General features: G+C 45.0%; 1 protein-coding gene across 1 annotated transcript in view; it reads left to right on the forward strand.

The window, feature by feature from the left end:
* Window positions 1–25,930, forward strand: part of LOC147730244 (multidrug and toxin extrusion protein 2-like) — a 1,772,530-nt gene that overhangs the window by 429,935 nt on the left and 1,316,665 nt on the right. Inside the window, exon 4 of the mRNA XM_086958534.1 lies at window positions 3,077–3,225. Coding sequence (XP_086814660.1) covers window positions 3,077–3,225 — 149 coding nt within the window. The remainder of the gene's footprint in view (window positions 1–3,076; window positions 3,226–25,930) is intronic.

Raw genomic sequence — 25,930 nt, forward strand, 5'->3', positions numbered from 1 at the left:
CTCATAGCTACTATAAGATCATACGAACCAACAAGTTTGTAATGTGCACTCTCAGAGATCCCGCCCATACATCAAGCGATAGATTTAGAAACTTGTATTACTAATTTGGGAGTCCTATCCTATCGCCTACTTGATCTTTAAGCCGCATGGACCCCCCGTAGTTTCACTCACCGTTTGTTTCTTATTTCACAAATCCTCTCACTCGGTCACCATGCCCGACACACCGCAAAACCGCTGTAGTGTTTTGGATTGACAATGAGTCACTTTTTAATGGCCTCTACTGGCGCAAAATCAAAAGTTCACATGACCCGGAAGTGTGTTAATAACAAAGAGCCGATGTGATAGTGTCTAATATCAGCGCCATTTTAAAGAGGGTCACAATCCCTCTTAACAATACGATTGATGAATACTTATGTTTTGTACTCTTGATGTTCATACACTAAATACTCCCTAATCTACAAATCGTGTTCATATTAGTAAATAATTTGGAAGCTACGCTGTTTTGCACTAAGACGTTTGGCATTAATTATATCACTTTTAGGCATTCGTCATTTTACGACAAGATCTCTAATGTAATCATAACAGTAATATTAAACTATTTATGGCCCACAATGCCGTTTGCATTATATGCGACATTGCTTCCAAAACAAGTCTGACATTCAGACAGAAAGAAGAAGATATTACGACCCCGAATGCATCTGTCATTTTGTAGTGTCCAAAGAAAGATCGCCTGGGGCTGTAAAACCAGACATAACGATCAATCATGTAGAAAACCTAATCAATATACATTCCAAACAACATTTGTTAAAAATTGTTTGAAATAATATAAAACCACTGCACATGGATGTAATATTTTACAAAACAGAACAGTAAATAGGTCGCAGCCAGATTTTTGTAATAAGTGTTCATTCTAAGTACACTATTGTGTATACTATAAGGTACTGAGACAAAACTATCTATAAGTAGACATAGGACAAGGGAAGCCAATCTAATTTCATCATGTTTTTTTGGAGACATACCATGCTATATTTTCATTTAACCCTTTCCGGACAGTGTTTAAATGGAAGGTCCAGAAGCTCTCACGTTTTTTCCGGGCATTTTCTGTTAATTGCCTCATTTTGTGTTGGACTTTTTCCAGAATGCACCACTTCAATTCTGATTCACTGTGGCCATTATCAAGACAGTGTTGTACCATAGGTGCTGCTGTTTTTTTCGTTCTTACCGCAGATTTATGCTCACTGAACCTTGTCCGAAATTCCCGTCCGTTCTCACCAATGTATGCGAGACCACATGGACAAAAAATCATGTAAATAACATGACTCCTTCTACAACTAGTAAAGGATTTGAGGTTTACTCTCATATTATTGTAGTTGATAACATCTGTTGTCATCGCAGCATAGCATGCGTGGCATGCCCCACATCTGCGATTGCCTTATATCATCGGAAGGCCAGTAAGAGATATCTGGACTCCCCCTGGTTTCGTTTGATTTCTAGTGTGTACCAAACGATCTCTTAGATTTTTGTTGCGCCTGTACGCTATCATTGGCTTTAGAAGTTGTGTATCATCTTCATCATTATCCAGAATTCTCGAATTCTTATTTATGATGTTTTTAATCTTATAATTAAGAGATGAATGATTGATGACACAGGAAATTCTTTCTGATGGTTTATGTTTGGTACCACTCAGAAGAGAGTCACGGTCATAATATGTTGCTCTCTTAAATGCCTGACGTATCAGACGATGAGGGTAGCCACGTTTTTTCAATCTTTCTTTTAGGGCCTCCCCATGTAGTTGTTAATCAGACAATTTGGTGCAATTGCAGCGTATCCTAAGAAATTCTCCGAAAGGAATTGAGTTTTTCTGGCAGTGTGGATGGAAGCTTCCAAATTGTAGGATGGTGCTTTTAGCAGTTAATTTCCTAAAGAGGCTTACTTCTAAAACACCACTCCTACCATTGATTTCTATATCAAGAAACTCAACTTTCTCAGTGTTATAATTCGAAGTGAATCTCAACTTTGGATCAGTCGAGTTTAACCATAAAATGAAGTCTTCCAAGTGTGTCACTTCGCCTCTCCACACAAAAAAAAATATCATCTATTATCCTACGCCACGAAAAAACATTTTCAAAAAACGGGGCGATTTCATTGTATATGTTCTTCAATTCCCGCTTCCCCATATATGCATTCGCTACACTGGGGGCACAAGATGCCCCCATACTTGTCCCTTTAATCTGCTTGAACAAGGAGCCATCATAATCAAAAAAGTTGCTAAGGAGGACAATCTCCAAACATTGTTGTATGAAGATATCAGTCCTGTTATTTGGGATACCTTTGTAATAGGGAGGCAACTGCTTGTAACGCTTGACATTGAGGGATGTTCAAGCATTCAGTCGCTAACAGGTTGGGTACGCCCACCTTGCATGTCATTAGCGATAAATATGCTGACATGCAAAGCGGGCCCCATACCTGTAGCTATCGCGTACAAGTTGTTGCTAACTGCTGTTAGCGACTGCTTGCTGATAGGGAGATAAAAATATAGCCGCTTTCGCAGGAAAAAGTCCCACTAAAGGGGCGATATCGCCCTTGCTAATATGCCCCTCAGTGTGGTTTTATGATCAGTATTCATGTGGGGTTCAACTTGTAATTGTACACTCCTGTTGCAGTGTTCCTGTGTAGTAATGTACATTTTGCATGTGTCTTTACCGCCTTGCCAGTACTGTGCAGCCCGTAATCAGGCCCCTAGCATCTGTTAAACTGAAAGCATAAAGGTAATGCAATATTAGAGATCCAGAAAAAAGTTATATTTAGCAGCCAAGAAGGGTGCATCATAGCTCTTAACATATTTCAAACCAACCCAGACTCCTGATCAAAATTCATATTATTGAATGAAACTGAAGTTGCATTTATATAGCGCTAACTACCCCAGAAGAGGCATTGAAGTGAATTTCATGAATGTATGGATATAAAACAAATCTGGTGTATTTATAATAAAAGTAAAATTTGATTTGGCATGATAATGTTTAAAGATTACCTAATAAGCCAACAGTCTTCATCACGTCTCCTATTTTCTTTTCAGACTTTCGGTTGTAGAAACATGCAGCAAATTGGAGTCATCCTGCAGCGCTCACTGCTCATGTTAATTCTTATTTGCTTTCCCTGCTGGGCTTTCTTCATCAACACGGAGAATCTTCTACTATTGGCCAAGCAAGATCCCAAGGTGGCCAGGTACTATTTTTAGTTTCTTTTTTCAGATATCCAGTTAGAGAGTATTAGAATACTTTTCAGACCTATGTAACGTAAATGTTTAAAAGGGGCAATGACACATAGTAGGACTTGACGAACAAATGATCCATGTGAATAGCAATTCCTTTATGAGTGTGTACCAAGCCTCAGATACCAGCTTCGTGCATCTGCATCTGTTTACAGATTGATTCATAATCTTGGCCTTATTAAATGCATAACTACTGGATACCTAAGCCACAGCAGAGGCAAGTATAACATAACAGAGTGTGTGAAATTGATGGCTACATTCATAGCAAATGTAGGAACTGACCCTCTCTGCAGGATCACCCCAAAATGTTTTGCCTTCAACCCTCCTGTTTTCTGAACACGTATTAGTTGGCTTTTAAAGCTCTGTTCACTTTACCCATGCTACCTGGTGCTAAAGGACTCTCTCCTTTAACCCCTTCGCTGATAGGCCTTTTTCCCTCCTGTGCTAAGCCTTTTTTTGGCTATTTGGGGCAGTGCGCGCAAGGGCCCCTGTAACTTTTTGACCACTTAAGGTATCCACGCCAATTTTGCGTCCTTTTCTTCCAACATCATGGGGATTCTAAAGGTACCCAGGGTTTGTGGATTCCCTTGGAGGGCTCCAAGAAATGAATCAAAATACAGTAACATTTTTTCTTTTTTCCAAAAAATGGAAAAAACGGGTTGCGAATGAAAGCCTCTGGTTTTTTCCCTGCAAATATTATCAAAAATGGGTTTGTGGGGTTGAAATCACCATTTTCCCAGCTTTTAGGGAATGACAGTCTTTTGTCAGAGAACCAACATTTTTGACACAGTTTTGGCAGTTTTCTGGGACATAGCCTATTTTTGCTATTTTTAGTGCTTCCAACCTCCTTCCAGTTAATGGTAAAAATTAGTATGAAAGCAATAATGGATCCTGGAAAGCTATATACTTTTAAAAAGTAGACAAAATTCTGAATTCAGAAAGGGGTCATTTGTCTAAAACAGCCTTTTGTGTCAACGTTTTCACCTGTAACTTCTTATAATTATGACAGCTGTTTCAAAGCAATATACGGTTACATTTGCTGGTCCTTTCTGATTGTGGGGATATATAGGACTTGTAGGTTCACCAAGAACCTGACGAACCCAGAGCCAAAAACTGCGCAGCAACTTGCAATGGTATTTTGTTACGTACCGGGTTTAGAGCAATTATTCTTTTAAAATGTATACATGGAAAAATCGGTACGAAAGACACCTATGTATTCCTGAAATGGTTACAAATGATAGAGTTTAGACACAGTACATGTTGGCACATTTTCAAATTGGGAATACTCATACTAGCATGAGAATTATAGGTCATTTTTCACAATGTCTTTCATTTGGAAGGGAGAAATGCATAATTTCTCAATAGGTAATAACAGTTGATTTACAAATCTGAATTACCCTAAGTCTCCCGATAAAAATAGTACCTCACTTGTGTGGGTCCGCTTTGTGCCTGCGACAGGAAACGGCGCAAAACACAACGTGGTCACACCTCAATTTTCGCAGTGAAAAATTACCCTTTTTTGGCATAGTGCCTAGCTGTAGTTTTTGTACCCTAGCTCAGCCGGCACCTAGGGAAACCTAGCAAACCTATACATTTTTGAAAAGTAGACACCCTGGGAAATCTAGGATGGGGTGACTTGACTGCCTCCCACCAGGTTCTGTTAAACAGAATCCTTTGCAAACCTAAAAATTGACAAAGAAAACGCATTTTCCTCACATTTCTGTGGTGGAATCTGTGTGGATCAACAAATTTCCACCCACCCCACGTTTCCCAAAGTCTTCTGAGAAAAATGGTACCTTACTTGTGTGGTTCGGCCTAGTTCCTGCGACAGAAAACGGCACAAAACGCAACATGGTCTCACCTCAATATCGCAGTGAAAAATGACCCTTTTCTGGCAAAGTGCCTACCTGTAGTTTTTGAACCCTAGCTCTGCCGGCACCTAGGGAAACCTAGAAAAGCTATACATTTTTAAAAACTAGACACCCAGGGGAAAAAAGGATGGGGTGACCTGACTGCCTCCCTTTTGTTACCCAGAATCCCTTGCAAACCCAAAAAATTGACAAAAAAACGCATTTTTCTCACATTTCTGTGGTGGAAAGTTCTGGAATCTGCATGGATCAACACATTTCCACCCACCCCGCGTTTCCCAAAGTCTTCTGAGAAAAATGGTACCTCACTTGCGTGGGTCAGCGTAGTTCCTGCAACAGAAAACGGCACAAAACGCAACCTGGTCGCACCTCAATTTTGCAATGACGTCATTGATGACGCGGGCGGGGGGTGGCAGGGAAAGGTCTTCCCCTGCCTTCCCCGTAGAAACTAAGTAGATCGGGCACCCTTGGGGGGAGCGCCAGCGCTCCCCCCAAGGGCGGGGCTCATTACGAGCTGAGCTCGTCATGAGCACCCGAGCATTGTATGCCATGACGAGCTCAGCTCGTCATGAGCATACAAAGGGTTAAACATAGTACATTTGACTTACACCCAATTGAAACATTTAATTTACTTGTATGTCATTAGTAAAGTGGTCCTTCATGTACTAAGGGCTAGAAAATAAAACGCTACTTGTGGGCTTGCAGCACTTATTGTGTCACCCAATCAAGTAGCCTTTTAAAAACATGTAACAGGCCTGCCATAGCAGCCTGTGTGTGTATTTTTAAAATGTCATTTCAACCTGGTAGGATAAACCTTTTGCCAGGTCCAAACCTTCCTCTTTAATAAGTATAGGTCACCCCTAGGTTAGCTCCCTATACAGCCCATAGGGCAGGATATGTTGTATTTAAAATGCTGGACATGTACTATTATATTTTACATGTTCTGGTAGTTAAAAGCTCTCAAATGTGTACCTCTAATGCAAGGCCTACCTCTCCCAAATAATAGCATTAGGTTACCTTATTACATTTAATAAGTGGAGTGGTGTGGCTAACTGGTTAGAGGAGGCAGACCCGTAAGCTGAGAACGGCCTGGGACCAGGGTTCAATTCCCGGCGCGGCAGGGTCGTGTACCATGGTGAACAGACTTGATAATTCTCGCCTCGGTGCCTACTCTAACCAGGGATCACACTCGGCAACTCTGGGCATTAAGCTTGCCTCATCTCTACAACGGCCCCCCACAGACGCCGGGGATGCCTGGTTTCACCTTGGAGATACCCAGAAGGGACCATCTCACAGGGAAAGCCAGGACGGGTTCCCCAGCGGTCTTCAGCGCCAGGACACCCCGAGATGGGGTAACAGTGCGCTTTACAAGTATCACCATTACATTACATTTGTGTGGGAGTGGGTAGGAAAGTCATGTTTGGTGCGAAATTATAATTTTAAACCCTCTTTAATGGTACAGTGGGATTTTAAGTCACAATTGTGGAAATGCCACTTTTAGAAAGTTGACATTTTCTTGTGCTAACCATTTGGTGCAGCAGCCTGCTTGCCCGGAAGTAGTTAGCAGATGGCCTTTGTGGATCCCTCACAGGCAGTATCACAAAAAAGGGCTTGGGTGTTGGCAGGAAGGGCCATCCTGACTTGATGAGGCAGGGGGTCACATGTCAGACTTTCACTTTGAAGACACTTCCTAAGCTCACACACAAACAGTTTCACACTAGTCTATTGTGACTGCAGACAGAGCTGGGCCAGGGTAGGGAAGCAGGAAATTCCAAACACCTCTATGGGAGCAAAATGCCAAAAGCTTCTCCCATTTTGATGCTAGCACAAACTATAAATATATCCTTAGACCTACTTCTGGACCTGTAGTAGACTCAGAAGATGGAATGTTGTGCTGCCATGCTGCTGAAAGGACAGCCCTGCTGCCCTGCTGCCCTGCTGCCCTGCTGCCCTGCTGCCCTACTACAAGAAGGACTGTCCTGCTGCCCTGCTACTCGAGGAAGGTAACCTGGACCTGCTCCTTAAGCCCAAACCCACCAGGGTAACTCAAAGTGCTCTGCTCGCTGCCTGGTATCCTGTCTTGAGCTACAGAGACATACTAAGCTCTAGTGACCTGTCCCGCACCTGCCCAGACTAAACTAGACCTGCCGGAGCACTACTGCTCGCCGCTGCTGGAGTGAGTCCTGATCCCCAAGAGATGCTCCTCAGGTCCTGTAACTTTGGATGGCATCAGATAGTACTCCACGTGCCCAGCTGTGGGTTCCTTCAGAACACAACACTACGCAACAAAACAGGTTAGATGTGCAAGACATCTAACCTGGTCTTCTATTGGAATTCTATAACGCATAATAGCAAGCCCATTATCACCGTTTTAGCAGCAGTTTCCTGCCGCTAAAACAGCGATCATTTTAACAAGGTTCTTGCTAATAAGACCATAAATGAAGTTACTGACTGCACCTACAAACTCACCAGGACACCACAACAAGTTACGCCACATCCATAAACTGTGTAAAAATTGGTACAAAAGAGAAACAGCAACCACCCACCAAACTTCCACAGGACAGGGTACACCACCCCCATGACCTCCCCAAAGATGGGTACACAGGGCAGTATAAACTTGAAGGGCTGCCCTACAACTGATATGGACTCGATACACAAACTCCTTCCTTAAGGGTACAGACACTAAAACGAGAGATGCATTATAATGGCCAGCAATATAATGAATAGAAAGTCTCGAGCTCCAGTGAGCGGTTTCTCACCCGAGATCTTCAGCCAGACGTGAAGTCCTTGTTAAGAAGATCAGTGGAGATGTCACCAATCAGTCCTCCAGCTATTTAAGCAGCAAACTTCATATGCTCAGCTATTGGCCATGTGGTGAAGAGAGGAAACTGACAGTTCCTCAAGTCACAATCGAGTGGTCTTTTGTACAGGGGCAGTGGCGTCAGATAACCACTAGATGGCATTGTTGTATCAATCCATAGACTACGAGTCAGAAACAATACCTTTAAGTTCCCCATATAAAGTGAGCATCGGAAAACGTGGCTGGTGCTGTTTCCAATACGCAACCCAAATGCTGACTCAAAAGACAAAGAAGAAGGTCTTGTAGTTGCGGATACTAACTGGCTGAGGTAACTCAAGGGACAAAGAAGATATCGTCATGTAGTTCATGCTGTACCGGGTGGCTACAGGCATGTCCAGGCAGCAGAGCTTCTCCCATCAGCATAAGATTCCAGTGCCTCTCCGCGTGGTATCAATTGTCACAGGCATGGCACCCGAAACCGATGACAGGTAAGGCTGCGCTCGCTCTACCCTTGTTTGAGAAACAAAATGGATCAACTGACACTGCTGGCAGAAAGGCTCAAAGGGCCCCAGACCATAATAGACGTAAACTGCTTTACCTCAGACATCGTGGTTCACAACAAAGAGAAATGAGTCCTCTTCAGCTGAACCAGTTAGGGTACACCAGCAGCTTCAATGGATAGTAGTCACTTAATTACGCTCTCCAACACAGTCAATAAAGCACTTAAAACACTGCCAGTCTTTGTTATCCTAATAGAGCTCTTGCAAGCTAAATCCTTTTGAACCGGAGGATGGCACAAGTTGCGCACACACAAAGAGAATAGCCCGCAGAAAACAGTTCATTCCAAGTAAACTGACTCACAAGATTGTCGTTTAGGTTTGCGCCAGAGCATGTTACAGTCGCTTAAGTACGCTGTCAGACACGGACAATGAAGCATTTTAAACACTGCCTGCCTTTCTATAAACCGCTTGCTCACATACCAGACTCTGTTGATGTGGAGCTCACACTGACATTGACAGATGTCAGCACTGATGTCCCACGCAGGCAAATGGTGATGGTTGTTGTCAAAATGAAGCTGGCAATTTTCTCCTGTTGCCAGTGTTATTGACTATGATGCTGCCAGTTTTCTTCTCCAATTGTGGTTAATAACGAGATGTACACTGTTTTGGAGTTCCACAGAGTCCTTTCCCAGGGCAGTAAAAGCTCAAACGCCCATAGTTATAAGGCATCTGGATGACCACAGGTTTGACAGTAACTGCATGTATACTGATAGAAAGGTGAAACGCCCAGGCTGTAGGCTGTCCAGATGATAAAGGACACTGGTGGGACTGACTAGGGGATTTCTTCAAAGTTTCAATGTCTTGGCTACCATAACGTTCTTTTTCCTTAGAGTTTCAGTCTCTTGGTTCCTTAGTTCCTTTGTACAGGGCCTTCCTTACTCCACGCGTAGGTTCTTCAAGATCGTCACCAAATTGTTGTAAACAGAAGATCCACAGGCCGGGTGTATAAGCAGGATATCTTTATTGTAGCTTAGATCCAGGATAGGTGAGTAGAAGGTAAAGAGTAGATGAAGCATAGCACCACCAGGAGCAGCCTGCCTGCTGCTCATCCTACGTTCACCAACTGACGCTCCACACACACACACACACAGGCACCCAAACATTCTATGAAGTCATCACACATTCCAGCTGAGCAGTAGGGAAGAGACAATAACTAGTTTATGACACTGACCCTTTGACAACAGTATTTCCTATGAAGTATTTTGATGTGTATACCATTTAAATGTACTACTTGCTGTGCAAATTTCATTTTCTGATTCCATTACATTAACCCGTGCTTATAAACCTCTAGTAGTTTGGCACAAAAGCAGTCAGGCTTAACATAGATACAATGTTTGCAGCACACAAACAGTAATAAATTGAAAACACAACACAAAAAAATAAAAAACCAATTAAAAATAAATAGAGTAGATTTTTTATAAATAAAAGGAAGCAATATTTAAAGGTTTTAGGTAAGTATAGCACCCAAAATCACAAAGTGCTACTCTGGTAATGCTAGATTTGGGAAAAATCACATGTTCAGTCCCACTACAATGGAGTGCAGATCGGATACAAGAACTGGGATAATCCAGCTGAAAACGTTACCTTCTCAAAGCCTGGCACGAAGAGTCCAGAACTTCGGGATATCTCCTTTTCTTGTAGAGGAGTGCACCCTGATGCCAGCCAAGGGTCCAGGTCATGGGGAAGCACCTCTTCAAGACCAGGAAGTCCCTTTACTAGAGACCAACAGGGGTAATGCAGGTCCAGTTGCAGCAGTTCAGCTGGGTGGGTGTAAGGAGGTCTCAGGAGCTTGTAGTTCTCCTGGATCTAAAAACAGGAGGTTCGCCAACTGAACCTTTTAGTCACTTAGGTAGCCTGGGATGAAGGGAGTAGGTCTGTTCTTCCTCGCAGAGAGCAGGGCAGGCCTCAAGCAGCAGGGCAGTCATCTGGGGAACAGCTTAAGCCTTAAGCAGCAGGGCAGTCCTCTGAAAAATAACAGGCCTCAAAAAGCAGCGTGGTCCTCTGGGCAAAAAAGGCAAGCCTCAAGCAGCAATGCCATATTCGAAAACATAGGTGTGGGTCAAACTTTCATATATTGAAGAAGTCGTCCCACAGTACATTGTGGTAACTGTAGTGTGATTTAGTCATAACTGTTATTCTGAAGTTTGGATTACTCAAATATTTATTATTTGAGCACTCATATAATTGCTCATTCAGTACTTGAACAAACAATATTAAAGTATGAAGGGCCATATTAGCAAGGACTTGCGATGATTATCGTAAAGCGATCGTAGCACCGTATTTTTTATCACCGACTAGCGCTAGTTTACATTGCGGAGATAACGGGTTATTATCAACGTTTATCTCTAAGGCGATAATAAACCAGCAATGGCGGCGATTCTCCAGCAATAACGCGGGAATTTCAGCGATGAATTCCCATCGCTAAGGAAAAGGTCGCTAATAGGCAAGTGAGGATTCAGCCTTAGAATCCACCTCCCATAGGAAACTATGGCTAAGTCAGAATTGTAGCAGGTGTTAAAATCCAGCGATAAACGCGGTAATCCTGCAGTTTTTTTAACGCTACACGGGCCTTGGTAATAGGCGGAAGGTGTGTTTGCAACTGCTTTCAGTCGCTTTCGAGTTGGGAACGCCTCCTTTGCATGTCATTAGCGATAAAAATTGCTGACACGCTGACATGCAAAGCAGCACCCAAAACGATCGCCTTCGCCTTAGAGCTGTTGCTAACAGTTGTTAGCGACAGCTTGCTGATAGGGTGATTAGATTATCGCCACTTTAGTGGCAAAAAGTGCAGCTAAAGCGGCGATACTGCCCTTGCTAATATGCCCCGAAGATTTTAAAATAATAAATGCTGGGATGTTATTAAGAGCGAATGCTCCAATGTTTATGATCAAACATGAATGATAGAAGGCTACAATTTTCAGCCGTTTATATCTACCTAGCAAACTTTAGCTGTAAAACCCCTACTTGATACATGAACATTTCCCTATAAAAAAAGGTACCCTGCCAACAGTTCATACATGAAAATCTTTCCTTGTGCTTTCATTTGGAGCTAATCTAGCTGCTTTCTTGGCAGAAAGTGTAGTGTAGCCAGCTCTGAAAGCCACTGCCTACTGGCCAGTTTCCAAGACAGAGAAAAGGAACTACCTGACTCCCCAGATGGCTTCTTAATTTCTTTAATGTTCTGCAGCAAAGTGCTATGAAAAATGACAAATCTTTATATTTTAATGGAACTAATGTTTAAAACATGGAAAACAACACCATTTTCACGTGCCACTCTTGTGCACATCTTGAATGGAGTGAGTTAATTAAAAAAAATATATTGTATATATTTATGATGCGATGGACTGAAATCTCAGCAATCTGACCATAACATCTTTCTGTATGAATGTTGGAATTTACAGAATTGCATCCTAAAAAGTTGTAGGGAAATCCATGAACAACATATTTATGCATAAATATTTGCTCTTAATGTACAACATACTGGTGGCTGGTGAAGTTTGACAGTGGTGGTGTGTAAGACCAAACCATGAATTTGCTCTAATGAACACAACTGTCTAAAGAGGGGTGGTATTCTCCCCTGGCGAAATGTTATAGAAACTGTGGTAAATGGTGCAATTTCAGCACCATTTCCTTAATAAACTGACAAAAGAGCAAGAGAGAAAACAACTATTTCAGAGGAAGGAGGGGCTTAAGTTACATATGCAGGCTGCAGCCTTTGTGAACAGAGAGGATGGCCCTGTAGGTATATGTGCTAATAATTTTCTGACCGGATGCGTCTGTCAAGAGCCAGCTAGGTGGAGGCAGAGGTGGAAAGCACCAGTGTTTCAAATAGGCTGCATTGCCCTTCTGTGTTCTTCCAGTAGCCGGAAGTGATGTCTTTGAAAAATGTGCAGACATACCCAAGCATCAGGAGCATAGAGTGGGTGAAATGGAGCAACAGAACGTGTGTGGCACATATTTTCTTGCAACGCTCGCCCTGTGTAGTAATAGGAGCGTAGCTTTTTTGTTTCACAGTAGGAATCTTCTTCATTTAGTTCCAAATACTTAGAGGAGGAGGTTAATTGCATGTGTAAAAACACTATGCACAGGAGCACCTTTGTTCTGCCCATTGTAGGAAAGTATGATCTGCTTTTATGGTTACCTCCACTTTTTCCCTGGTGCTAAGCTGGTTTTGACTAATCTGACTGGGATCCAGCTAATCAGAACCCCATTCTTTCTGCTTTCTCTCCTAAATTGTTATGTTCAGTAATCAGGTACATCCCAGATTGGATACTGAGGTACCCTTATCAATCCCTAGTATTTGGTACTAAGGTATCCAGGGCATAGGTACCCCATAGGTCCCTCATTGGCTGAAGCATGTATTATGCCACCCATGGGAGACAATTCAAACTGTAACTACAGGCCTACAATTGCAGCCTGAGTAAGCCGGTGCAAGCATTACCTACGAAAGATATAGGTTTCCTATATCTAGGGTCATTGCACTTAAAAAATTATAAGTCACACCTGTAGCAGGCCTTTGCAATCCTGAAGGCAGGGTGCTTGGTTCTAAGTGTGAGGGTTCCTCTGCATGAGCAGGACACCCCAACAGCCTACGGAGTCCATCTCCCCGGTTGTAAGTGAGAAAACCAAATACCATATAGAGGGGCACTGCATAATTACGCGATGACCATCTCGAAATTGGCTGCAAAGAATCCTATCATGTTTGGTATCAAAGATGTTGGAATCATACGTCCCACACCATAAATGGTGTGGGAAGTATGATTCAAAGCACTGTAAAGGTGCTCCGTTTGGCTCTCAGTGATCCTGGTATCAGTCTTCGAGACCGGACAACACAACATGGCTGCTGCCGACCAGAGACACGATTCTGTCCTCCTGCTGTTGAGCCATGCTTGAGCAGGGGAAGACAGAACAATAGGTTTCCTGTCACAGGGAGGTGTGATCACCTTCCAGACAGGTTTATTGTATTGGGGCCTGGTGGGTGCACTTGCCAGTGCCACTCAGTGTGCACGAGATGCACATTTGGTGCCCTCCATGCATAGTCCAGTTCCAAGTTACAACCAGCTCAATTAGCCATTTGCTCCCGCTCTGGCACGAAACTGGACAAAGGACAAGGGAATATCCTCCCTCCTGTCCAATCTCTCCCCTGGGAGGGAACCATGAATCGTCCCAAACCTTTCCTTAGGGTACCTAAGGTCTTACCTGGGTGTAGGTCCCTAGATTCGTCGTGGGACACTATTCAATTCAGACACCACTTCAACTTCTACCGTCTGGGCATTCTGGACTTCGTTTGGGCTCGACTTTGTCTCCCTGCTCTTCTGCTGCATCGTCTGTGCCTGTGCGCAATACAGGAACCTTCCAAGGCCTGGGGCATCCAAGACACCTGAAGGAATCTTCCTTGAAGTGAAGGAGTCACTTCCCTGCATCTTCAGGCACCCCAACTAAGCTGACCGGTCTGCTGATTTTGGGATCCCATGGACTCCAAAAGGCTCAGCAACACAGATGGTGGTTCCTCTCAACCCTCAAAGCCTGCCCTGTCTTCTAACAAACTTTAAGACCAGTATCCCTCATTGGAGCTGCAAGAAATGAACCCCTGTGCATCACGTCGACTTGTTATTGCAAAGGCTTGTTGGCTTTCTTCAAACAAGTTCTTTGGGCTCCAAGTAGCCCCACCCTCAAGCATCTCCAGTGACTAGAATCTTTGTCCACACCACATTGTTTGCACCATAGACTGCATCTTTTGTTGTGCTCCTCGAGGTCCTCCTGTGACTCCAATAAACTGCCATGTGGGCCCTGTTTAGGGTCAACTTGGATTTCTTTTGGGCTCCCCGATTGCCTGGCCCTGCCCTTACTCCCCTTCTTGTGGTGAGTCCCCTGGACCTTGCTGGTCCCAACACTGCACCTTCTGCACCTTCTACGTTGTTTGCAGTTGCCATGGCTTGTTGGAACAACCGACAGATACCTACCCCTCAACTCTCGACACCTGATGTGGGACAACCCGTGAATGGCTCCTGGTCTTCCACAGCTTGGCTTGGTCCTCACAGCTGAAGAGTCAATATCACCGTCAACTCTCCTGCATGTCCCGACATTGTTGGACATTCGTCTTCCAGGTCTCAGGGTCACTCCTGAGTGACATAGACTCTGTCCCCTCTGCTCGCAGTAACTCTTCCAATTGAATCGACCTTCGGATTCCACCTGACACTTTCATCTTCTCCAGCAGCGGAATTTTCCTGAATTGGTCCATTGGGCTAATGTTTGTTTTTTTACAGAGTTTTATATAGCGCGAACTTGACCCGAATCAGGTATCAGAGCGCTTTACATAGCACCAGTTGCGTTACGTGAGGACACATTCATTTTTGTTAGGCACAGGGAGATTAAGTGATTTACCCAGAATCACTGGATGTTCAGCGTCATTGCTGAGACTCAAACCCAGTCCCCAAGGTTCGAGGTCCACCGCCCATGCCTTTAGGCCAACTCCTCTCCATTTTAGAAATGGGGGTCTTTAGTTGGCAGAGGTAGGTACCTTTGTCCAAATAGGGACCCTTGCTTCTAGTCATGGTAAGGAGAAACACACTTTAGATAACCCCTGCTCACCTCCATGGTAGCTTGGCACGAGCAGGCAGGCTTATCCCAAAGGCAATGTGTAAAGTATTTGTACCAACACTCACAGTAACACAGTGAAAACACCACAAAAGGACACCACACCAGTTTAGAAAAATAAAGTATCTTTATCTAAACTAAACAAGACCAAAACAACAAAAATCCAACATACACAGTTAAAAATATGACTTTCAAAAGGTTTCAAGAACTTGTACCATGTAAAACTATGGATGCGTGACTTTTCACCAAAGTGCCTGTAGTTGCATCAAAGTTCCCCAAGCCAAACAGCCACAGCGTCGGAAAACAAAGAGGTGCGACACTCCTGCGACCCTGCGGAGGTGATGCAACAGTTCTGCGACATGCAGAGGACGAAATGTGTTGATTCCAGTCTGTATGGGGAGTGATTATTCGATTCTTCGTGCCGGTTCAGGTCCGCAGGTGATGTAAATGTACAGGAATTTATATAGCGCAAATCACCGAGCGGTTTCTAAGCGCTTGCTTAGGGAACCCGTCCTGGTATTCCCCTGTGAGATAACCCCGGCAGAGTATCCGCAAGGTGAAAGCCAGGCATCCCGCTGCGAGGGGCCGTTGTGGAGATTAAGCAAGCTATTGCCCAGAGTCGCAGAGTGTGAACCCGTGAATCGAGTAGGCACCGGAGCGAGAATTGTCGAGTCCATGGACATTTTAGGACTCAAGACCCCGCCGAGCAGGGAATTGAACCCTGGTCCCGGGCTGACCTCTGCTTCCAGGTCTGCCTCCTCTACCCAGTGAGCCACAGTGATGCTTTGGGGAAGGGTGCGCTGTGCTACTTCGGTCCTCTTCAGCCGCGATCCCTCAACGTGTTGATTCTTGCTGCTATGACAGGTGCTGCAACAGTTTTCGCAGTAGCGCAGCAGTGCAGGTAAATCATTCTCGCACCGTCAAGATGTGTCAGAACAACAGCCATAAGAAGAGCGATGTGTCGATTTATATAGTTCTTTGAGTTTCTTCTCTTCAAGCTCCCAAACAGCAGCAACAATCTCCAGAGGCCCAAAACCGGCACAGGCACCTCAAGGCAAGTCAGAACTCACAACAGCAGAGTCAAGGGAGCTGGGGGTGAAGTCTCAGTGTCCCTGAGACTTCTGAACAGGAGGCCAGCTCACTTCAGGCCCTTTGATAGCCCCTTCAAGCAGGGGACACAGCACACAGCAAAGTCCTACTCCTTTCCTTGGCAGAAACAGCAACTGCAGGTCAACCCCAGACACATAGCAAGGGCAGTACTACTCCTCAGTCTCTCCAGCTCTTCTCCTTGGCAAAGGTTCCTCTTGAATTCCAGGAATGATCTAAAAGTCTGGGGTTTTGGATCAGATACTTATACCCCAAAATGTCTTTGTTCTCTTTGTGCAAGGGCCTCTGAGCCCAGTTCAAACCAGTTGTGGGGGGGCACTCTGCAAGTGCACAACAACATCTATTGTCAGTGTGAGCCTTGGCTCCAGACACACCACAGGGGGTTTGGAGCCAGCATTTTGGAAGGCAGTCACAGCCTTTTCAGGTACAGGGGTTACTCCTACCTTTACTCGAAATACAGATCAGGCCTATTCAGCCTAGTGCTGACTCATCCAGACTCCTGGACCCACTGCACCTCCCCAGCCTCTGTCACTTCAAAACAAGACAGTCAATCCACAAACAGGCAGAGGCACACAGGAAGGTTGAACAAGAAAATAGCCACTTTCTAAAAGTAGTTTTTTCCAACACAATTTAAAAAACATCGTTACATTAAGATGTGTTATCAAATACTGAATTCAAGGATACCAAACTCCACTTTTCTATGGAAGATATGCAAGTAAAATGTCAGAAAGCACCTCCCATTCTGTCCTATAGGGCAAGATCGCCTTTTAATAGTAGGAAACGAAATTGGCAGTTTTTCACTATCAGGACATGTTACAGACACCAGTACATGTCTTACGTTTCACATACACAGCGCCCTGCCCAGGGCGGTACCTTGGGCTTACCATAGGGGTGCCCTATATGTAGGAAAAAGTGGGTGCCCTTGCCGAGTTGACATGGCAGTTAACAAACTGTGCACAGGCACTGCCGTGGCAGGCCTGAGACATCTTTTCAGGGCTACTCATGTAGGTGGCACAATCAGTGCTGCAGACCCACTAGTAGCATTACATTTACTAGCCTTGGCACACTTAGTGCACTTTACTAGGGACGTTCTGGTAAATCAAATATGCCAATCATGGATAACCAATCACAATAACAATTTACACAGAGAGCATCTGCACTTCAGCACTGATCAGCAATGGCAAAGTGCCCAGAGTCCTATAGTCAACAAACACAGGTCAGGAAAAAATAGGAGGAAGAAGCAAAACGTTTAGGGATAACCTTCAAAAAGGGCCATTTCCAACAGTTCGACAGCGGTTTCTGACACCACTTAACACCTATGCACCCGGCTTCTCTGGTGTAGGTAACATGGGTACTAGGGTATCCACGGGTAGGGCGGTTCTCCAACCTTCTGTCTATCACAGGGTTTATTCAGGGTCCACTGAGAATGGTCTTTTTTCTTTAAAACTTCAACCGCGACTTACATGATGATTTGTGCGTAGAACACAGTTGTGTGTCCACACTGCACACAATCTCTGTGGCGTTCCTAGTCACTCCCCTTAGGTGGTCCTTTGGGTCCCCTACACTTCTACGTCCTCTTGTTGCAATTTAGCAGTGATTAGGTTAAGCATTAGCAGAAGACATCTTGTATTTAGAGACTATCGTGTCCGTTGTGTGGAATCCATTTTGTATTTCTGGTAGCCATTTTATTTGCCATGTGCTCTGTCCTACCTTCCTGTTAACTGCTCTTGAAATCTGCCTAGAGAGGAGATATATTTAGCTTCTTCTGCTTTGCACATGCTCAGTTGAGCTTACAGCTGTCCCCAACTTGTAACTGTCAGGATGTGTCCACCAGAATTAGCTAGCTGTCAGCCCCTCCCACTTGTTGCCAGCACACTTTCTGTATGACCTTGTATGTATTTGAAACCAGCATTCTGTACTTGTACCACCTTCATTTGAGCCCCTGTGTGGGTATAAAAGGACCAAGCTCCTTCCAGTCAGTGTGCTACCTCATACACTACTGAAGGGTGTTGTGTGAATGTAGTTCCACCTCATGAGGTTTAATAAACTATGTCTTTTCTATTCCAGTTGCTGTGCCAACTTCTTCCTATTGGTCTGAGGACTCTGTGCAGAGAAGGGAGAACCCCTAGCTCTGGTAGGCCTTGCTGAGGCTCACCACCACACTCTAGGCATTGTCTTGACAAAAGTCGTGGTCTGCATACCACTTTCTTAATATATGGTCTGGTCCCCCCCCCCTGGGGTCCACTTTGTATTTTGTGCTATTTTGACTTCTATGCAAAGTATTGTGTGCATATCTCTGGTTAGGAGATATCTATATGTGTTATACGTGTTTCTAAAGTTGTCTAAGACCTCTTAAATCACCATAAGGGTTGTTTGGACTGGTGCAGGGTGTCCACTTACATAAGTTGATATCATATACCAGGCCTGTCTCTCACATTGGTGTGCAGCAGTTGGGATTCAAGCCTCCATTGTTTTACCAGATTATCTTGGTGTTGATTCATGGAAAAACCATCACTAATACTATGCACATATAATACAAGCTTAGAATAGTAAGTTCTACTGAACTTAGGCTAGGTAGTTAAGGGTCTAGCACACCCTTTCTCCAACGTCAGAGAGTTTAGTTTCCACTAGATTAGGTAGGTGCAACACCACCCCACAATTAGTAAGTCTTCCAAAGGAGAAGCCAGTACCTCTCTTTCTGCTAGATACAGTGAAATTCTGTTCCAAGAAATGAAAGCACTGTGTACCTCTAAGAAGCTCAAGACAGGGAAAGCCCTAATACTTAACGCCTCCTAGAGGTATTACTATTGTGTGACCTCCAGAAATCTAGTGAGTCAGATGAACAGGACAGAGTGGGTGGGCAGGGGACAGAAGATAGGCCAGGAGGGAACCCCCTCTATGACCTTGATGCTAACCCTGACCAGAACAAGGAGTCTCATCACTTCCACTTGGAAAACTCAAATACCCCAAAGGATAGTGCAGCTGGCACAACGGGTGGCCCCAGGAATGGGTCCCTGTTTGTTCTTCCTGGAAGGGTTCAGAGTAGACCAAGGATGTCTAGATCCTCCTCTAGAGAATCCAATGGTTATGGACAGTCTATAGTAACCTCTGTAACTAGTAAGAGGGACAACTCTTTGGATAGGGAGTACCAACTACTTGAACTTGAGAAAGCAAAGCATAGGCTCAGGCAAGATCATTTGGCCCTTGATAAATAGTCCCTAGAAGTCCAGAGAGCTAGGAAGAAATTGGGAATAGAGTCCCATTGTGGCAGCAACAGTGTCCCTAGAGTTAGAGAAACTTCTTTTGACCATAGGAACCTGAACAAGATAGTCCCTCCCTACCATGAAGAGGATGACATCCACAAATGAATAACTGCCTTGGAAAGGGCTTGTAGAGTTCAGAGGGTCCCTCAGGAGAAGTGGGCAGCTGTCTTGTTGCTCTCTTTTGCTACCAAAGGTAGAGATAGGCTCCTCACGGTCAATCACTCAATCAACCAATCAAGGCATTTATAAAGTGCACTACATACCTGTGAAGGTCTCAAGGTGCTGGGGGGGGGGGGGGAGAAGCTGCTACGGTTCAAAGAGCCAGGTCTTGAGGAGTCTTCTGAAGGTCAGGAGGTCTTCAGTCTGCCGTAGGCGGAAGGGGAGGGTCTTCCATGTCTTGGCGTCGAGGTGGGAGAATGATATGCCACCAGCGGTCACTCTTCGGATGCCGGGGACGGTGGCTAGTGCGCGGTCTGTGGAGCGGAGCCGGCGGGTGGGGGTGTAGAGGCCGAGTCGGCTGTTGAGGTATGTTGGCCCGTTGTTGTGGAGTGCCTTGTGTGCGTGGGTGAGGAGTTTGAAGGTTATCCTCTTGTTGACAGGGAGCCAGTGCAGGTCTCTCAGGTGGGGTCTGATGTGACTGCAGCGAGGTATGTCGAGGATCAGACGTGCAGAGGCGTTCTAGTCTGTATGCGTTGGAGCCGTCTCAGGAGATTGGCCAAGGACATAAGGTGTCCCTTTCCAAATTTCCATATTGTTGATAGGGGGTCACCTATTAGGTCACCTACTGTTGAAGGAGGGTCACAGACTAACACCTGAGTGCATAGCTACTATTACTAATATGCCTGTTCCTAAGACCCAAAGTGAAGTACGTGTGTTTATTGGCATTACCTTGTATTGTCGCAAGTGGATACCCAATTATTCCTTACTAACAAACCCCTCCTTTTCCTTACCACCAAAGAAGTGCATATACCCTTGAAGATCTGCATCCCAGCAAGCTTTTGAGCAATTAAAGGTTACGCTTTGTTCTCTCCTGTGCTTTGTACTCCTGACTACCACAAGACTTTTGTGCTCTATGTTTAATGAGGCGGACATTTGCACGCTCTCTGTTCTAACACAGGGTTTTGGTGGTAAGCATAGGCCCTGTGCTTATTTTTCTGCCATCCTTGACAACGTCACCAGAGCCCTCCCGAGATCCCTGAGAGTTTCTATCAGACAATCGGCGCGGCTCGATCTTGACACTGCCCTCAAAGTAATGGTACCCCATGCTGGAGATATGCTTTTGAACAAGACAATGATGCAGCACCTTACTAGTGCGCGTCTGACTAGATATGAGCATATTACCTCCAAAAGATGTGACACTCTGAACCCAGCCACGTTACTACCCCTCCCTTCAAGGAGCAATGACACTGATGCACATGATTGTGTGTACAGAACAGAAGAGGAGACGAAGGGATGGGTTGACCCGACGGATATTCCCCTATCTGACTCCCCAGGGGAGCTATATGTCGATGGCTCTTATTTCAAACTACCAGATGGCACCACCACTGCAGCATATGCAGTTACGTTACACATTGTAGTTGAGACATCCCTCTTCCCATATCAGTCCGCCCAAGCTGCAGAGCTGGGTGCCTGCCTTCGGGCTTGTGAGCTGAATGAGGGACTTACTGTCAATATTTATACTGACAGCCAGTACACCAGTACGCCTTTGGGGTCGATCATGGAAGCTAGCAGCCTTAGGACATCTCTTATTAAAGCAATACGGGCTATGTACATTCAACCTACTGCTATAGGATCCCAATACCATAGGGTCCTTTCCTTTTTTTAATAAAATAACAATGTTGACGGTTCCCCAAGAATATAGTGGACCAGCGCCTTCCCTAACTCCTTTGAATAACTCGAGCATAACCTTACCGACCTCCTCTCTAAAGATTTTATGAAACTTGAGAGGTATGTCGCTTGTTCCTGTAGCTTTGCCTGAAGGGAGAGCCTGAAGAGCTGCCTGAAATTCTTCCAAAGATTATTCGCTGCCAAAAAGAGACTCTCATCCTGGGGGGGGGGCTTATGGATTGGCACAAAATCCATAAGTTCTCCTATGCTCCTATAGTCCCCTTTGTAGAGATTTTCATAGAATTCCCTAAAGGCTTCCCTTATGTCAGCTGGGTCCAAGACCACTGCCCCATGCATATTCCTGACCTGCCTTATGTTGCCTAGCCCTAACAGCTAGGTTTCAGCCCACAATCTCACTATACTCATAACACTCCTGTCTTTTCCCCAGATACTTCCCCACAGTCTTCTCTGTATTAAAATTGTCAAGGGATGATTTTGTAATGGCGATTAAATTCAGGGTTGGAGAGATGTCACCTCCTGAGGCCACTCTGTTGATTAACTCGACCTCTAGGCCCCCAAGTCTCTGATATAATTCTTTCATCCATCCTGCCTCCCTCTTTTGTTTGCCTAGACAGTACTGTAGGGTCTCCCCCCTGAATGATGCCTAAAATGTATCCCATATCATCCCTAAGGGGGCATTGTCCCTATTGATATTTAGAAATTCCACGATCCAGCCCTTCATGTACTTAACATACTCCTGATCAGATAAAAATGTCCTTTCAAATATTCAACTCCTAAATCCCCTTGTCAACCCTGTGATTGGGACTTCCAGTACAACAGGGTAACGGTCTGACATGACCCTGGGGAAAACCTCTACCTGAGCCTCCTTTAGTAGAGGTGGTGACAGCAAAAAAAATCCCAGTCTTGCAAACTTCCTGTGCGAAGCGGAATAGTAGGTATAGCAAGGATCCTGGGCTTTCAGACTTGGCCAAGCATCAAACAACCTACATATTGTAATAGATTATTCAGGGAGCGTGTAGTTTGCGGTTTATGACTTGTGCTAGTAACTCTGGTTCCCTCAGAAGCTATTCTAGATCCATTTATATTTAGATCCCCACAAACTACTTAGGGCACTGGCCAGGAGGGTACTTCAGTAGCTAGAAAATCCAATCCCCCATGGACATCTATTACCGGAGCATACACTGAGCAGAGTGTAAGGACACTGCCCCCCACTCTGCACTCCAATATCACCCACCTGCCATTCTTGTCTGCTAATTTTCTCCCTGATGTGCGACATCTCCTTTCACTAATATCGCTATCCCCTTAGTCCTACCTACCTGTGTGTATGGCACACAACCTTTAAGCCAAGTGCATTCAACAGATTGCTATCATTCCGGGCAATGTAAGTTTCCTGTAAGTAGTACACATCTGCTCGCAAAAACCTTTCAGTTTTCTTGTACTTTTCTCCTTTAAGCATTATTGTTCAACCTACAGATATTGATAGTGGTGATGCAGAGTTCAGCCATCACCTTGCATCCAATTCCGCCATCCAGATTTCCCAGACATAATGGAGACTATATTTTGCAGACAAGAGCTCCCTCATCTATTTTCAGTCTGCATATTGAATTCTATGACCAAATACTGCCAAAATATTCAAACAAACATTTGAATTTTGCTGTAACTAACATGTTATTTCGGGTGTGTTTAAATACTTCCCATTCCTCTCCATTCCCTCTGCCCTCCGTGCCCCCAACCACTCCCTCCGCATTGGCAGCAATCAGACCAACCGAGTCTGTATGATGGTGATGGCAAAGGCCCCCCCCACGAGCTCCAAGTCCCATGTCCCCCCAACTACCCTCCTCCCAATGTGAAAGATTAATGCTGACTGGCTAAAATGAGCAGATTCCAGTCGAGAAAATACCATTATGTTGACCAAAAAATAAAGAAGAACAAAAGACCACAGAGTTTTGAGGAGATTTCCAGATAGGTAGCACAGTAATAGAAAAGACCCCTAGAAGAAAAGACTCCCTCTTTTTAGGTCTCGCACATGGCGATGCAGCCCGTAGCGCTGTCGCCAGCAAGATCTATGGTTGCTGACTTCCCTCAGAAGGGAGACAGGAGATGGGCACATGCAGGGGCGAATGGAGCTCGTGAACAAGCACATACAGACATGCGATATGCACATCTCCTGTCCCCCTCCGGTCCTCTCAAGCTTCATGCAATATCCCTTTTTTTTAATGCGCAAACGAGCTTTAAACTGCAAAATCTATAAATCACACACTTCTAAACCCTAGTACTCCACCATATAAGCATTTCACGTGTCAGCTTTAGATACATTTGTATAACAAACTTGGAAAATATCTGGGGGGTTGCTTTTTTCTTGCTGTGTACTTTGATATAGCATGTGTGACGCTTTACATTTACAGCATGCCTCACCCCACTTACCGGCTCTTGGGTGGACTCTGCGCTGCTCCTTGGCTCGTCTTTGACGGCCCCCTCCCTGGTCCGCATGAGCCACACAGCCCTTATTCAGGCGCCGCCACTGGGCAAGACCCGCAGGCCACGCCGATGTGCACGCTCACGCCATGCCTTCAACGCACGTATGGCGCTCTTTCACTTTGCCTTGTTGTAGGAAGTGGTGGGTGTAGTAGCACCCCTGAAGGCATATAAAGGTGGGCGCTGAGCGGGCGGGACAGGGAAAACAGGCTGAAGTACCATCAACCAAATCATGCCCGCCCCAGGTCTCGAGTATCTTGCATGTGAGTGCGCTAGGCACAGCCCCCTCGCTCTTAGACCCTCTCTGTCTGCTGCTTATCGCCCTCCATTTTCCTCTCCACTAAACTTTCCTTACTTCATACTTTATTTCTTATCCCTTCCCTCCCCACCTTGCTCCCGTTCCCACTTTACTTTCTTTTCTCTCTACTTCGTTCCCTTCTCACTCCTTTTTTCTTACCAGGTTTCTTGTTCTCTTCCTTCCTTCCTTTCTTCCTGCTTCCACTCCCATCGTAGTCCTCTCTGGAGGCCCTGTCTCTTCCGCTTTCTCTTTCCTTCCTTTCCTCCTCCTCATCTTAGGACACTTCCTCCATTCTTTTCTACCTTGGTTCCCTGTCTCTCTCGTTCTCTTCCTGCCACTCTCTTGACCAAACGCTCTTTCTTTTACTCTTCCTTTATTCCTTCCCTCTTCAGATAGCTCCTTTCTCTTACTCCGGTCCGCTGCCTTTTTTTTCCTCTTTCCCCCTTCCCCTCTGAAGGATGCCACTACCCCTGTTTGCCCCCTCTACCCGTGTTTGTCCACTAATGGAGCACACTCTGGTGCTGTCCAGCGTCATGAGAGGGAAACAAGGTGTAGTATTCACTGTATTGTGCCTCCCAGGCACCTGTAGTTAGAACCCCTGTGCTTTTATGTTCTATGGCTTTGTAGTAGAATGTTGCCTTCTGGTTGATCATAGTCCCCTAGTCTCTATTGGGTCCGGGGAAAAGATTAAGGAGCATACCCCTAGGATTGCCAGGCTGTCCACAAAGCTTCTTCAGTATGACTTTGAGGTTGTTTATCTGCCAGGCTCGAAGAATGTCAGAGCCGACTATTTTTCTCGTTTTCCTCTAGCTGATAATGATTCTGAGGTTGAAAAGGAAGATGATCTTGAGGATTGTTTTGTTGCGGCTTTGGATCTTGAAGGTATGTGTGCAATCAGTGAGGTTGAGTGGAAGAAGGAGCTATTGAAGGATGTGGTTCTCCTACAGGTTGTCAATTATCTGAAGTCCGGGTGGCCCAAGGAAAAGAATGTTTCTGGTCTTTTCCAAACTTTTGTCAAGATTGCTGATGAACTCACTGTTGAAGATGGCATTCTCATGCGGTGTGGCAGGCTTATTCCCCCTGAGAGCTTGCGGAAGCGTCTGGTGGATGGTGCACATGAAGGACATTTAGGGAAGACTTTCACCAAACGTAGGTTGAGAGATGTGTTTTGGTGGCCGCAGATGGACGTTTGTGTTGATTCTCTGGTTGACAATTGTGTCATTTGCAAGTCCTCAGACAAAAGTCACAAGGTTAGGTCTCCCCCTTTGGAGCCCGTTCAATTTCCGGAAAGGGCGTGGGAAAAGATTGGGGTTGATCTAGTTGGTCCTTTTTACCTTTTACCCCCTTGTTCCCGTTTTGCCATTGTTGCCATTGATTACTACTCCAAATGGCCGGAAATTCGTTTCATCAGTGAACCCTCCTCTGCCAGTGTTATTTCCTTTTTGAAAGACATCTTCTTGAGAGAGGGGTTTCCTTCAGTTGTCATGACTGACAATGGTGTCCAATTTGTCAGTTGTGAATTTGAATCTTTCCTTAAACAAGGTGGTGTGACTCATAAAAAAAGTTCTCTTTACCACCCCCAGGCCAATGGCCTTGTTGAGAGAATGAACCATGTTCTCAACAACTGTATCCAGTGGGCCATTGCCAGCAAGTGTGTGGTTGAGAATGCTGTGCGTTCCATGTTATGGTTTTATCATACAACAGCTCATTCTTCTACCGGGGTTTCTCCCTTTGAGCTCCTGAGGGGTAGGAAACCTTCTACCAAAATTTGTCCGGGCTGGATGTCAAAATGGGTGAAAATGAATGTAATGGATGGTATTGATGATTTTGTCAAAGACAATGT

This window comes from Lissotriton vulgaris, chromosome 2_1 (assembly GCF_964263255.1).
Source record: "Lissotriton vulgaris chromosome 2_1, aLisVul1.2, whole genome shotgun sequence".
NCBI lineage: Eukaryota > Metazoa > Chordata > Amphibia > Caudata > Salamandridae > Lissotriton > Lissotriton vulgaris.